Source organism: Lycorma delicatula, chromosome 3 (assembly GCF_047948215.1).
Source record: "Lycorma delicatula isolate Av1 chromosome 3, ASM4794821v1, whole genome shotgun sequence".
In the NCBI taxonomy this organism is placed as follows: domain Eukaryota; kingdom Metazoa; phylum Arthropoda; class Insecta; order Hemiptera; family Fulgoridae; genus Lycorma; species Lycorma delicatula.
Genome location: NC_134457.1, coordinates 94,005,851 through 94,021,314, shown reverse-complemented (window position 1 = coordinate 94,021,314; position 15,464 = coordinate 94,005,851). Strand labels below are relative to the sequence as shown.

At 30.1% G+C, this 15,464-nt stretch overlaps 1 protein-coding gene across 1 annotated transcript in view; it reads left to right on the top strand.

Annotated features, from left to right (window-relative positions):
- The window catches only part of LOC142321172 (cell adhesion molecule Dscam2-like), a 348,909-nt gene that overhangs the window by 266,186 nt on the left and 67,259 nt on the right, over positions 1 to 15,464 (top strand). Inside the window, exons 8-10 of the mRNA XM_075359167.1 lie at positions 3,086 to 3,382; positions 9,766 to 10,038; positions 12,321 to 12,602. Of these exons, the coding sequence (XP_075215282.1) occupies positions 3,086 to 3,382; positions 9,766 to 10,038; positions 12,321 to 12,602 (852 nt within the window). The remainder of the gene's footprint in view (positions 1 to 3,085; positions 3,383 to 9,765; positions 10,039 to 12,320; positions 12,603 to 15,464) is intronic.

Genomic DNA, 15,464 nt, shown 5'->3' with positions numbered 1-15,464 from the left:
GCATGCTCTCTAATCCCACTATAATTTGTAATTTCTTGGACAGTCAGCCAACAATTTTCATTACCACACTGTACATACTACTTATTGTTAACATTTAGATTCTGGCTTGTTTGCAGCTTATTAGCTCCTCTGCATTCCACCTTTGCTGCATAAATAACTGATGCCTTATGTTTTGTTACAAAAACACATGCATGCATTGTAGGTATTAATGCTATACTTTTTGAAGTTTTGCCATTCATATTCAAGCATTTTTCAAGAAAAAAAATATTCAAATATTCTTTTCTAATTTTCTAAAATATTATTAATATATCTAAACTGTAATTTTGTTTTATGAGTATTTGTAATAGTGGTGACTGTTTTGTTTTTCTTATATACAATTATTTATTATCTTCCTTAGTATTTTACCTCCCAGGGTAAGTATTGTATTTCTTATCAAATTATTTGTACGAGGATTGTCCAGAAAGTAACATACATTTTGAAATAAAAAACCAACCAAATAAAAAAAGAAATTTAAACTATTTTTTTACATAGTAACCATTTATATTGAGTCACTTATTCTAACTATGCACAAGCTTTTCAATTCCTTCTCTGTAGAAATTTGCCAGCTTAAAGTTTTGGCACCCATCTTGCACAAAACTTGTGATAACCAAAAGCTTTCCTGATACAATTTCATGTAGTAAACTTGGTGAAATTTGGATTGAAGTGAAAGTTCCGTAATTGTAATGCGATGATTTTCACGAATTTTATCATTGATTTTCATCGTCAGTCACCAGTCACAAGGCTAGGCCGACCACTGTGGTCCTCATTATGAACATTGGTGCGGCCATTTTTAAAATGAATGCACCACTGCCTCACTTCACGACCTTCACTCATATTCCATCTCTGTACACTTCACAAAGTTGTCAATGAATTTCAATTGGTTTGAGGTTTTTGCCAGTAAATAGTTAATCACTAAACGCACTTCACAACTTGTGGGATTTTTTATTAAAGCACACATTTGAATAATTCATGATGAAGAAAGTAGAAAAATCACAATCCACACGCTACAACAGCTTGGTGCGTACTGAGTGTAGAAATGTTTTGACGCCAAGATGGCAGCTCTATCCCCACACATTTCCACACTAGGCACAAACATAAGTTACTTTCTGGACTGCCCTCATAGTTTCTAAACAACATAAAAAAAATCATTATCTAGCGACAATCACTGAATGACTTATTAAATGATTTATTTTGATTTGATGTAACAGTTGCCCTAGTACATAAAACCAATAGTGCTGCAACATAAACATGACTTCTTTTATATATATTGAACATTTACTTGTTTATTATACTGTTTATATTTTCTGTAAATCAAATGCAGGAAAGTTATTATGTGTAATAACAATATCTATTTTATATGTATTTCACATTTACAGAATAATTTTTATTTACTTATATAAAGTGTGTTTTTAATTCTATCTAATATAAAAAATTGTATTTCTCGTACAATTTATATAGTCAATCATAAAAAACAAAAAAATTATGTTTAGTACCAGGAAATAATGTAAATTTTAGACCAAGACCTGAATATATTAATTAATACCAGTCATTTGGCTATTTGCATATTAAAATATGTTTATTATTTTATAAATTTGTATTCCCTTTATTATAAAAGGATTTTTTTTTAATGTAAGATAACATTTATAGGCAACAAACACTTTGATGTTATCTCATTTATTGGGGTTGCCAAGAAAGTAATTTTGCTTTTTACAGTTGAATAGTTTTATGTTTGTTTTGAAGGACTTTTCTCAATGTTATGATTTTTTTTTTTGTTTGGCACTTGATAGCTGCCACTTTTAGCATACTTTTGAAGCAAATCGCATATAATTTTGTTTACACCTGTTAGTTTATGGTTAATTTTAACATAGAGTGTAAAACTAATATTTTTCACATAATTTATACTTTTTTTTTCCATAAAAGGAAACAAGCTGCTGAGGCTCACAAAGAAATATGGGAAGTTTATGGTGTTTATTCCCTAAGAGACACATGTTAGAATTGGTTTAGAAAATTCTCTTCTGAAGATCTTTCACTTAAAGATGACCAACATTCTGGTTAACCTGCTGAAGTTGATGAAAACCAAATTAAAGCCGTAATTGAATTGGCTTGTCATATATAACAGTGCAACTGATAGCAGAGGTGTAATGTATCACACGTTACAATTGAAAATCACATCAGATGTCTTGGATTGTTTAAGAAGCTCGGCATTTGGGTTCTGTATGAATTGAAAGAGATTCACTTAACACAGTGAATCAATATTAGTGATGTGCATCTCAAATGTGATGAAATTGACCCTATTTTAAAACTAATCATCATGTGATGAAAAATGGACTTAAATATGAAAAAAAGTGATGGAAAAAAAGTAACTTCAGTTGAAAACAATCAATGTCCAAGTATGATGAACCAGCACATCGAAAGCTGAATTGCCTCAAAAAAAGATTATGCTATCAATTTGGTGGACTACAAAGGTGTATATTTTGAACTGCTTCCAAGGAACCAAATTCAGATGTTTACTGTCAACAACTAATGAAACTGGAAGAAGCAATCGAAGCATAATGGCCAAAGTTGACAAATCACACAGGATTGGTGTTCCACCAAGACAATGCAAGGTCTCACACATCTTTGGTAACTCGTGGTAAATTATTGGGGTTTGGTTGGGAAGTGAGATGTCTTTCATTCAGCTCTGATCTTGCACCATGAGATTACCATTTATTTTGAAGTTTGTAAAAATCTTTGAATGGTAAAAATGTTACTGTTGATGATGATGACTTGAGTTCACTATTGGTTCAGTTTTTGCTGATAAGGATTAAAACTTCTGTGACTGCAGAATCATGAAGTTGTCAGAAAGATGGCAAAAAGGTTATCAGTCAAAATGGAAAATATATAAATGATTTTAGTTAATTCTTTGTATAAAAAAATTGAGTTTCATTTCATACCACAAAACCAAAATTACTTTCTTGTCAACCCTAATACTTTCACTAAAAATCTAGTAAATACTGTCGTTAGATAAACAAGTTATTTGATTTAATGTACTGTTATTAACTTTCAGCTATTCCACCAACACTTTTAACAACCTTTGTTGAACAAACAATACAACCAGGTGTGGCTGTCTCATTGCGTTGTATAGCTAATGGTAATCCTCCTCCAAGATTATCTTGGCTGTTGGATGGAGGTCCATTGCTACCTAGAGGAGGATACTTGCTTGGGAGTTATGTAGATCCTGCAGGCGATGTTATTAGCCATCTAAATATCACAAATACAAGAGTTCAACATGGGGGCATTTATACATGCATAGCAAGAAACTCATTGGGAATTGCTCAACATTCTGAACCTTTGAACATCTATGGTGTGTTGGTAATGTTAACTTCATGCTTGAATTATAAGTATTATAATTTATTATTAATCATTAGTTTTATGATGTCGGTATAAAAATGAAATCACCTTGCTTGGTAAAGCTGGTTGTTTTTTTATGCTAAATTGTCTGTTTTCAAAAATCTAAGGGATGAATTAACATAAGCTTATAACAGTTATGAGTTCCTGTAATATGTATTAATAATGGTAAACAGAATTTAAATTTCTTATGTATTTAGGCTACTTATAAATAATTCTCTGGTCAGGTATTGCAAACACATTGGTTTCCATAGCAATTAGCGCATGCACACTAGATATAAGCTAAGCTTACATATCATCACACATGTAATCAGTTGCTATTATGTTTTGTATTACTGAAGTAGTACGTCATCAAATATGGAGGTGATTGTTGTAGTTCCCACCAATTGCAAGGTACATAGTCCATTCATGTTTTTTGCAAGCAGTAGGAATATCTGCAGCCAAGATCCACAATCAGTTGTGTTTCATTGTTGCTAATAATGTAATGGCTGATGGTTCTGTGAGAGAATGGTGCAGGAAATTCAGAAAAATTCAAACTCATGTACATGACAAGAAAGAAAGAGCGCAGTCATTCCATTGTGAGCGACAAACCTGAAAAAATTGAACATGCTGTTAATAATTACTGAACTTAGTGAAAATTTTTCTCAAATATCAAGATCCACTCTTTACAGAATTGTTAAAATAGAATGGGTTTTTAAGTACCGTACATAATAGGTACCAAAACAACTTACCGATGCCCACAAAATGAAAAGAATGGGAGCAGCATTGGCTTTTTCAACAATATCAGAACAAAGGAAGTGAGTTTCTTTGCAGTATTGTTTTTGGAGTTGAAATATGGATTTGATTCATCAATATTGAAACATAAGAACAGTCTAAGCAGTGAATGCTGATACTGTTTGAGTTTACCAAAAAGCCCAAAAGTTCAAAAAATCCAATTCTAACAAAAAGATGAAGTTTAATATGAAACATTGACAAAGGTTAAGAGAAAGATGCAGAATAAACAGCAAGAAATGTTAATGACGGGGATCATATTTTTACACGACAATGCTATACTTCACACTGCCATTAGCATTAAGGATGTGTATACAAATTTAAGCGATAGATATTCACCTGCTCAAAAAGTTGAAGAATTGACTGAATGGCTGCTCATCACTTCAAAAACAATGTAAACTCATGGATGGGTGTCCATTTACTGGTGTCATTCTTTTAAAAGGGAATAGATAAACTGTTGTCATGATACAACAGATTCTTGAATTTGGATATGGACTATGTTGAGAAGTAATGAAGTGTGCACCCAATATTTTTATATTGTAAATTTTTTTTAGTTTTTTTAAATTATTTTTATTACTTACTCAGACATTAATTTATAAATAGTCCTCATATTATTACACTTAATTTCATGCAACTTTGCTTGACATTGAATTTGAAACAGTTTGAAAATAAATTGAACTGTTCCTGATATTTCTGATACATAGAAATTTTTTCCATTTGCACATATGGTGATAATTAACATTTTTTAATGCAAGTTATAATTGCTGATTGGGACTGAAAGTGGTTTACAAATTAAAATTAGTTTATTTGGTGAATTTCTCTTGGGCAGTTCATTTATTAATACTGATATTGACATTCATTGAAACAAAGTGGACATTATGTTTCAGTTACTGTAAAATTTGTTTTTAGCATTACCGGTTTTAAAAATTTTCTGCTGTGTAACATTTTTTGTCTGTCCTGGTAAAGGTCTGTAAGGACAATCTTAAAAGTTCACATCTTCAACCCTTTTGCTAGGGTTCAAGTTCCATAACATCTCCATTATTACTGTTATCACAACTCCACGCTTCAAAAGAAATTAGACGCTGCCCAAAACATAGCGTTGCGGACGATATTTGGAGTACTGTGGTTCGTCAGAAATGTCACTCTTCGCTATGATGCAGGAGTCCACACCGTATCTGAGGTGGGAGTGGTCCAGGCATGCAGACTGTTCGGGTGAGCGGCTGTGTACATCTGCTGAGAGGACGTACTCCACAGGGTATAAGAGAATGGCCTTATGCCATATTAAACGAACCACCGTGAAGAGGTGGTATGAGAGTCAAAAAATGACAAACCAGGCTTAGGAGCCTCTATATTATGTAACCTATAAATGGAAACCGCACAAATATTCCGGCCGTGAAAGTGACCGTTTTTGCAATTAAATTTTGTTAAAACTATAAAAAGCTGGACATCATCTTACACCATCGCACGAAGAGACCACAATTTCATTTAGTCAGCATATGCGACTCCGTCTGGAGAACGGAGCGCATTTCTCCCTCCAAATAACTAGAGCTCCGGTAGGCGCACTTCTGCTAGCCCGTAGGTGCTGGTGCCAAGGGTAGCGGATGGACTGAAGGGGAATCACGCCGGGATTACTAGGCTCAAAAGCTTAGTCTATCATGGTCAGAACCAGTAAATAAATTACACCATGGTCCATACGGATAGGAACGCAAATTACCAAATCCGTCCATAAATAAAACTTAAAATTTATAACCACCACTAAATAACCAATGAAATTCGCCCGATAATAGAAAGATACAGCAGCAAGGGACATTGTCCAGGCTCTGCGATCTGTAGGGAGAAATATTGAAACTCCCGCCATTCTTGGCGTTCCGTACCTACTGTTATCAGCAATAATGCATGACATAACATATGGCTTGGCAAAGGTATATTTTTCATACATTATAATAAAAATATTTTTGTTTATTGTTTCACATTCATTGTTATTTAATACTGATAGCAACAATCCTTTATGTCCAGTACAATGTTTATTATTTGTAATGTGGCATTTGTATAAGTGTAACTTCATGTAAAAGTTTGTTGGCAATCTTTTATGACAAGTAACAGGAAAGGTAATGAAAACAAATTTCCATTTGTAGTATTATTTTTTGATTTGAGAACTTGCAAACCTTAGGAGTTGTTATCATTGTAATAAGTATTGGTACTTAAGAAACAAAATTTTGTCAATTGTCATTTAATATAAAATAGTCACCTTAAAATTGAACCATAACTGAAAATGCAAAACTTTCAGCATAAATAATGATATATAAAATGTAGTTTCCCTGAAAATTCATAGTATCTTCAGAATTTTTGTGTTAATATTATATATACTTAAATTGTCTAATAAATCCGGTTATTTTATTAAAATTTTAAGAATAGTCTTAAATTTGAAGGAAGAAATCATTCAGAACATGTAATTTTATAATTTTAACATCCTGTAATATACTGATTTTTTCTAGATATAAAGAAGGAAATAATTCAGGAAAAAACAAGATTGTGATTGGTGGTGAAAAGTGTTTCTTCTCCATGTACTGTTGTTTCAATTTAGGGATTATGTGCAGCATCTATCCTTTATCCCTAGTGAATATACAACCCAATATATCATAATTTTCAAAATGAGCTTTGCTCTACATATTTTGTCAAAAAGGCCACTATACTGCCGTACCATTACATTTTGTGTTTTTTTTTCTGTAATCATTTTAGGGATCTAATGTTCACACAATTATCGGTAGTTTAGATTCTCGGTGAAAAAGTGAACATGAATATGCAGGAAAAATTACATAGTAAATTGTCTGTTCTGTTTAACCTAATCTTCAACTAAAAATACCAAATCATTCACTAAAGATGCTCCTCTCCCACTTTGTTCATCAACATGCACATTTCCCCTTCTTTATTAATAAGTCATCTTCATCTTTGAACTGTTGAATCACTATCCACAAAGAAAAAATTTATCAAGGATTGCAGATTGTTTAATACGCATTACATTCAAGAAACAGAACATACTTACTGTTTATTTTTTTGTAATAATATGATTTATTTTATAAATATGATTTAATTTTCCAAAATTGAATGTCATTTTGGCTACTATACTCCTTCATTACTTTTACTTGTGTTTTAATTACTGATTTAAAAAAAAAATACATTACACTTGATATCATTAACAATGGATTTTACAAAAGATTTTGATGAAATCTTTTAATTTTACTGTTTTTATATGGTAAAGTTGAAAAAATCAGATAACAGCCAGAAAATGTTAATATGTATTTATCACTCATGTACTTTTCATTTGAAATGACAAAATGTACATTTTTATATTAAGATTTTTATTTTTTTTCAAAAATTAATTTCATTGATCCTTAATGATAAGTTTCATGTGTTTTGGCAAGAGCATTTTATCAGATGTTAAATGTTAGGTTAGTCAAATCAGAGTCTTACTTTTGTTGATCTGAACAACTTTTTGTAGCAGGTTAATCCAATAATCTAACCTCATTCTGCAAGGAAAGTGATTCAGTGTGTAGAAGGAAAATTTGTTAATATCCATTGGTAAAATATATTTTGTTTAACACTGGAACTATGCAATATTGTAATAAATTTTTAAAAAATCACAAGATTAAAATTAACTTTACTTATAAAATAAAACAAAGTAAATGTGTAAATTTTTTTGATCAGTTAGTTAACAAAGGTCACATTAGCTACCGAGTAATAAAAACATTGGTCTTATAGCATGTAGTTTGAATCTCTTTATCGTCACATCCTACGATCTAGAAGTTTAGGCAAGTGTAAAGTAATTGTTAAGATGTCTGTAATCTTAGAAATGCCTATTTTTATTTTCGACACTAATATTTTTTTTCCAATAATAACATTGTTATTCATTCTGTTGAAAAATGTTATCACAGAGTTTTATTATGTTTTTTTTAAAAAACATAATAAATTAACAATGGATGATATAATATTACTTGCAAATAAAAATTTGAAAGTTTTCACTGGTTTAATTAATTGCTAACAAAGTGTTAACTTTCAATCCCTGGTGAATATGTACATTGTTTCTTTATGGAATTTTGAAATTGTCTTTCTTTAACTACAAATCAAAACTATTATATTGCAAATATTTTTTTTTTGATCATCTTAATAATGGCATCCTTAGTAGAAGTGTCTACCGTTGAATGTTTTCATTATTACCCCATTTTTGTCATTTAAGAGGCCTTTTCTTAGTTAGATCAGAAGTTACTGATGTGTTCTAGTGTTCTTATTCACATAAATATAATTTTTGAGAATTTAGTTTAGTTAATGAGCTAGCTATATTATCTATAATCATTATATTGAAATAATGTAAGAACTTTATTTTATTAATGTTATCTTATGTATGAAGTCTTCAACCAGTTTACATATTATTGCTTGTTCCATAATTGAATTTATTTTTATATTCCATCTTGGTAAAGCAAAAAAATAGCTCCAATAAAAATTTATATGTAATACTTAAATCAAAGAAGAGTTAACAGCATTCATAATGGTAGTCTACTAAGAAAAACAAGTGGCTAACAATAGACACTTGTGTGTATGTATAATTTTAATTCTCCATTTAATTCTCCAACAATCTTGTTGCCATACTAACTGAAATTACAGTCATAATTAACAATTAATTTACTTCAAACCTAAATTGCTTTAAGTGCTTGTAAAACTAATTTAATTGAACATAATATGAAGGGATTTCAGAAGAAATGATATTCAATTGAAAATTATTTTTCACAGTCAAACCATGTTTGACAAGCTTTGTATTATATTAAAGTTTATCAAACTTTACATTACAATTTTTAAGTTTAAACAAATTTTGTCGATCAGTACAATACAAACACAATGAATATTAATGTGAGAAGCCTGCCTATTTTTGATTGTCCCCTACCAAATAAAATTACTGCTCACATTACACAGCAGTTATTGCAGATTTTTATATATAAAGTTTTGGCCCATCAATTGCACAGCCCAAGACCTTAATCAGCTGTTATTTGTATGTTAAGTTAAAATAACATTTGTCTGGATAAACAATTTATGATAACAGCAAGGTTGAATAAAGGCATGATAATTACCAGGTTAAGAAAGAAAGCAGAAGATTTCTAAAATCTTGGAATCTAGAAATATATTCCCAGTTGCAGTATCATTAAGCCTTCATGATGACTATCTTGAAAATATGTAAAAGTATTCTCTAAAGATATTAAAACTCAATCCTAAAATAAAGATCTTTAAAAATGTTTCTTGTCTTTCATCTTTACTTTTCAAATTTTCCTCGTAATAACTTTTTCCAGAATTCAAGTGAGATCTTTGTATGAAGTTACTATCATATGAAAAGAAATAAACCAGTGATAAGAAGTCAGTATTGAACTGCTCTGCTTCAAGCTTATATGGTAAAAATTGGCGTACTTTTATAAAGGTATAATATGTTAAAGGAATAAATATATTATAATTGTTACAATTTGATATTATTTTTTACTAAGTTTTTTGAAAGGATAAACTGTATAAATTATGTTATTGTTTCAGGTCCTCCATCACCCAGACCTCCTTTGAATTTAACAGCTGTATCTGGAGGCGATGCTTACTTACGTTGTCCAGTTGCTGGTTTCCCTGTTGTAAGTACTACGTGGCAACATGGTGGTCAGACAATGCCAGAAAATTACCGACAAAGAGTATTTACTAATGGAACATTATTTATTAGTGGTGTTAAAAGTGATATTGATAAAGGAGAATATAGCTGTACTGTACGAAATCAACAAAGTCAAGTTGCTTCAGGAAAACTGTACCTTGATGTCAAAAGTATGAATAAATAGTTTTTATTTCTGTTAATAATAAATTTAACCATTTCTAAGATTAATGCAATCTTTTGGTAAAATTTGTTTTCTTTCTTTTTTTTTTAATCAAAGAAAACAGTGTTGTATCGTAACGTCAATGTAAGATAACTATAATGCATCAATGTATCAAATCACTTTTTTGTAATTATTCACTTACACATAAACAAAATAATGAAAAATCTAAAGATTTTTTAATTTGCATTATTATTACTGTTATTATTAGTACTAAACATTAATTACAATTATATTATTGGTCAGAGAACAACAGTTGCCTGTTAGCAGTAATTCCAATGCACACTACATACAGCAATTGATTAACTTCTGTAAAATACGAAGTCTGTTAATAAAGTAATGAGACTGGTTCAGAAAAACTTTTTATTTATAATCCAATTATATATGGGCTGTGTCACCTTTGAAATAGCTTCCTTGGGAAGCCATGCAACGCTTCAAACCATTTTCCCACTCTTCGTAGCAATGTTGGAACTCAGAAACCGGAATATCCTTCAGATAGTCAGTTAAATTTTTTTTTATGTTTTCTGCTGCTCCAAAATGATGTCCTTTGAGGTGTTTTTTAAAGTTGGGATCAGGAAAGATCCCAACTTCCCTTGAGTCGCAGGGACTCAAGTCAGGAAAATAAAGTGGTTGAGGAAATACAGGAATGTTTTTCTTTGCCAAAAACTCATTAATTGAGAATGCAACGTGACAAGGTGCATTGTCATGATGCAGTATCCAATTGTCTTTGATGGCTGGTCTCACGCAGGCAACTCTTTTCTGCAGTCTTTCAAGAATTTCTCGGTAAACATATTGATTTACAATCTATCCTACAGACAAAAACTTCAAAAGTCTCTGATTTAGTCAACATTATCATCACTTTTTGATGTTAACAGCCTTCCAGAGCGTGGATCGTTCACACCTGATTCCTGGCCATCTGAAAATGCTTTAAACCATCTAAAAACTTGATCTCGTGACAGAGCCTAATCTCCATATGCTCTTTTTAATTTTGAAAAAGTTTCAGTAGCATTCTCACAGAATTTAACACAAAACTTGATTGCAGAACGTTGCTCATAATTAGTATCACTCATTTTTGTAATGCACAACAAAACTCATTTCACAAAAAGTTTGTTTACATCTCACATGAAAACAATAGACTAAAACAACAACAATAGACTAAAAGTATTAATACCTAATATAAATCAGCTGTTCATATAACCATATGTTCACTAGTTACTTTACAATGTTTATCACTTTGGCTGCCAAAAAAACTAAGTCTCATTACTTTATTTACAGACTTCGTACAGGTGACTTAATAGTTGGTCAGCTGTTAGTATTGCCTAGTTGTGAAATAAAATCAAATCTACTCTTCTAAAACAAGACATTTTATTTTTACGTATTTTCATTAAAGATACATTAATGTGGTATTTTATTTTTCATTTATTAATTTATTTTGAGTACTTCATTTTGTTTATGCATTTTCTGGCTATATTAAAAATTTGGTGTGGGTTAGAGTTGTAAAATCTCATAAACTTTGGTCTGTTTCATTTTAAATAATTGTTTGAGCTTGCTTTCTGTAGACTTTATTTATATTAGTTTTCTTAGAATTTAATTCCTTTTTAATTTATTCGCACAGTATTATTTGTTTATCAGCAATTAACAAAGGTAATTAAATCAAACTATTAGTGTGTTTTTTGAGTACACTTATTTTAGCTTTACAAAATATTTCTTCAAAACTGTTGAAATGCAAATGTGAAATTGAATTTTTTTTTAATTAAATCAATAATTTTGCCTAGTGATAACTGCTCTTTGAATTTCAGTTCCACGTTATTTTACCAATGGAGAACCAATAAAAGTGAAATTTTTTGGTGTCCATAAATTAAAGCAAATTATGTTTCAGACCGATGTTTCAATGAGTTTTTTCCTTCAAATTTCTCCTACAAATTACTTCATTACATGAACTTCTCATGTATTAATTTATTTCCTGCTAATTTAAGTCACCTCTATGAGGACTGTAAATAAAGTAATGAGACTTGTGTTTTTTTTGGCACCCAACGTGACAACATTGAAAAGTTACTAATAAACATATGGTTATACGAACAGAATTTTGGAAATGTTTTTCATTTACTAGAGTTTAAGATCTTTTAAACAGTTAATGACTTCACCATAAACAAAATAAATAATTATGAAAATTTCCTACAGAAAAAATTAGAATAACTTATTGTACTCAAATCATTCAAAAGCTTTTTTTTTCAGGACCACCAAAAATTCAGCCATTTCATTTTCCTGCTAATTTAGAAGAAGGAGAACGGGCTCAAATATCTTGTACTGTTGTTTCTGGTGATTTACCAATAGATATAATTTGGCAAAAGGATGGCAGGAATATTCCTCAGGATCCAAATATTCAAGAACAAGTTAATCAGTTTGTAAATAATTTGCTGTTTACAAAGTTGGCTGGGCATCATGCTGGATTTTATACGTGCATTGCCAAAAATTCTGCTGCTGAGGTTAATCATACTACAGAGTTAGTTATTAAAGGTAAATTATAAAAAAGATTTTCTGTGATATAATTTTATTTTATTTAGATTATTTTTAAGTAATGTTACATATATTTTAAGTATTTTTATAATCAAAAACCAACTTGAACAACCCAAGTACAGAATTACAAAGTAAATGAAATGACACTTTACTTATTTTTGTATTCCAAAAGCACTTTCGCAGGATCCCACATCATCAGTTGTATATAAGATATATTTATCTAAGATTACATAACAACCATAACAATTTTTAAATTAAAATTAAAAGATTAAAATTGCAATCATATATACAAAAACATATGATGTGAATTCAATTAAATAAAATAACTACATACATTATATATATATATATATATATATATATATATAATGTATATATATATATATATATATATATATATATATACACTACTGTAACATGATCAGTATAGCGAACCTGAGCAACAGATTCCTGCCAATTAAGAAGACAGTAGTAAAAAATATAATAAAGGGAGGAATCCACAAAGGGGCTACAAGAAACCCTTTTAGTAAAGGTTAAAGGTCTGTTTAACAATCATATTTTGTAATACTACCCACTGACACACAATGAACAAATCTTTGTACCATGAAAGTTACTGAACCAAGGCAAGGAATGTATGAGAACAAAAGGGCGTGGTCAATCGTTCTCATGCTTTGAGTTGGGTCCAATCTGGCAGGTGAAGAAGGTAAGAGTATAAATACTCCTGGGAAGACCAGTTAAAAATAAATTTTGCGAACCAGTCTAGTGAGACGTTACGATGTCAGTTCAGAAAGCAGGGTCTGCGAGATGTCAGTCAGCAAGAGCATTCTTCAAAGAGGTCAGTGAAGGAGCAAATTTTCAGTGTGAATTAAGTTTGATACAAGTGAGGTGATGCCATGATTAATTCCAAATACACAAAAACAAGAAATGGTTCAGCAAGTTCCTGTAAAACTATTCGTGAAGAGATAATGTACTAAATTTCATTCATAAATTGTTATGGTACTTTTATTTGTGAACAGTAAAGGTATCTGCAGTAAAAGAACTTTATACTTGTCTTACTATTGTTATTAATACAAGCCTAGTGGTTAAAAGTATTAAGACTAGTAGTGGTCATGCTACATCTTTTGGCTATAATGACTACATCTTTTGGCTATAAAACATAATGATGGCGATAATGTTTCTTTAATTGATAATATAGCCCAAAAACAAAATTAATAATATTACAACTCTTATACCTATAAATGATACACAAAAAATTAACAACATATATTTAAAATATTTATACACTGATAATGTTGTTGAAAATATATCTAATATTTATGATAAAAGTAAATTTAAAGTAGCATACAAGACAAACAGTCATATAATAAAATATTTAAAAAATAACTATCACACTGACATACATAATTCATGAGGAATTTTAAAATAAAAGTGTAATTATTGTGACCATATATATAGGTAAAACTAATAGGTCTTTTAAAACTAGATTTTTAGAACACATTAGAAATTATAAATATGGTAAACTGGGTTTATCTAATGTTACTGAGCACCTTATTACTAACACACATACTGAATTATATTCAGACAAATTTAGAAATAGTGGAAATCAAGAAATTTAATTTAAATAATAATAGTAAAAGTTTGGACATTTTGGAGAGATTTTAAATATATAAATACAAAAGAATTTCCAACTTGATCAACTTTCAGACAGAATATGAAGATGACACTCTTATAAAAGCGGCAACAGATGGTAGCACATTTTTAGATAAAAATAGATATAATCATAATGCAAATAAATAATTTAATTCAAATCCACTCAGTAATGTAATGTTGGCTGGCCAGGTTACACAGTATAAATTTTCTATTTATTTTATTTTTAAATTTAATTTTAATTTAAAGTTTTTTTAATTATGACATCATATTTATATAGTATTAAAAATATATTTATTTTGTACAATTAAGTTAAGAATTTTGTTGTATTGAGAAGATGTATATAATATTGCTCATATCAATTATATGATAAGTTCGTGAGTGTAACAAAACATGTTTTACAGTTCTATATGAGACACCAAACATTTATAATTTAATACTGTTCAAACAGTTATCTATATAATGCTCTAATGATTAGAATTCAGAGACTTTTTAACACCTACCATAAGAAATTTCAAATTGACTTTTCAATGTCAAAATTTCTTACTTGAAACATGAATTATATTGAAGTCAACAATTAAACTCATTTTGACCTTTGTATTCAACTCTGGTTATTGTAGTTATAGTAGTTATAGTTAGTTATAACTAGATTTGTTAGTTAAATATTATACTAGTTATATATTATTGTGTGCTGATGGTACTCACTTGTATAAAAGGCTTAAAACCCACTGACATAAATAAATAAATTGGGTAAAGGTTTTTTTTTATATCTGTCTCAAAATATTATGTTTATTTATTTATTTAGCATATGGCACCAAGACACAGCACAAAACACGACCTTTGCTGTCAGTTGAGGTGAAACATAGATCCAGGTTATACTCCCGCCTCCAAGCCGCTGATTTAAAAGCAAATCGGTCATTAGCATCAAAGACAATACTGACATTCTCATCCTCAGCCCATCTCACCAGAGTCTCACCATTTGCATCACAATCCTTATACTTCCACTGCTCATGGTGGCTATTAAAATCATCCAAGTATACCACAGGGTTAGGTTGTATTTGGATTACTGAGGTTGGCCACGAGACAGCTGCTGGTTTATTTATTTATCTGTCTCAAAATATCATGTAATATTTAATTATAAGTAATACAATTAATGAATAGACATTAGCAGCTAGGAGACTGATCCCATCTGATCTTTGCCTCTGGCAGTAATTT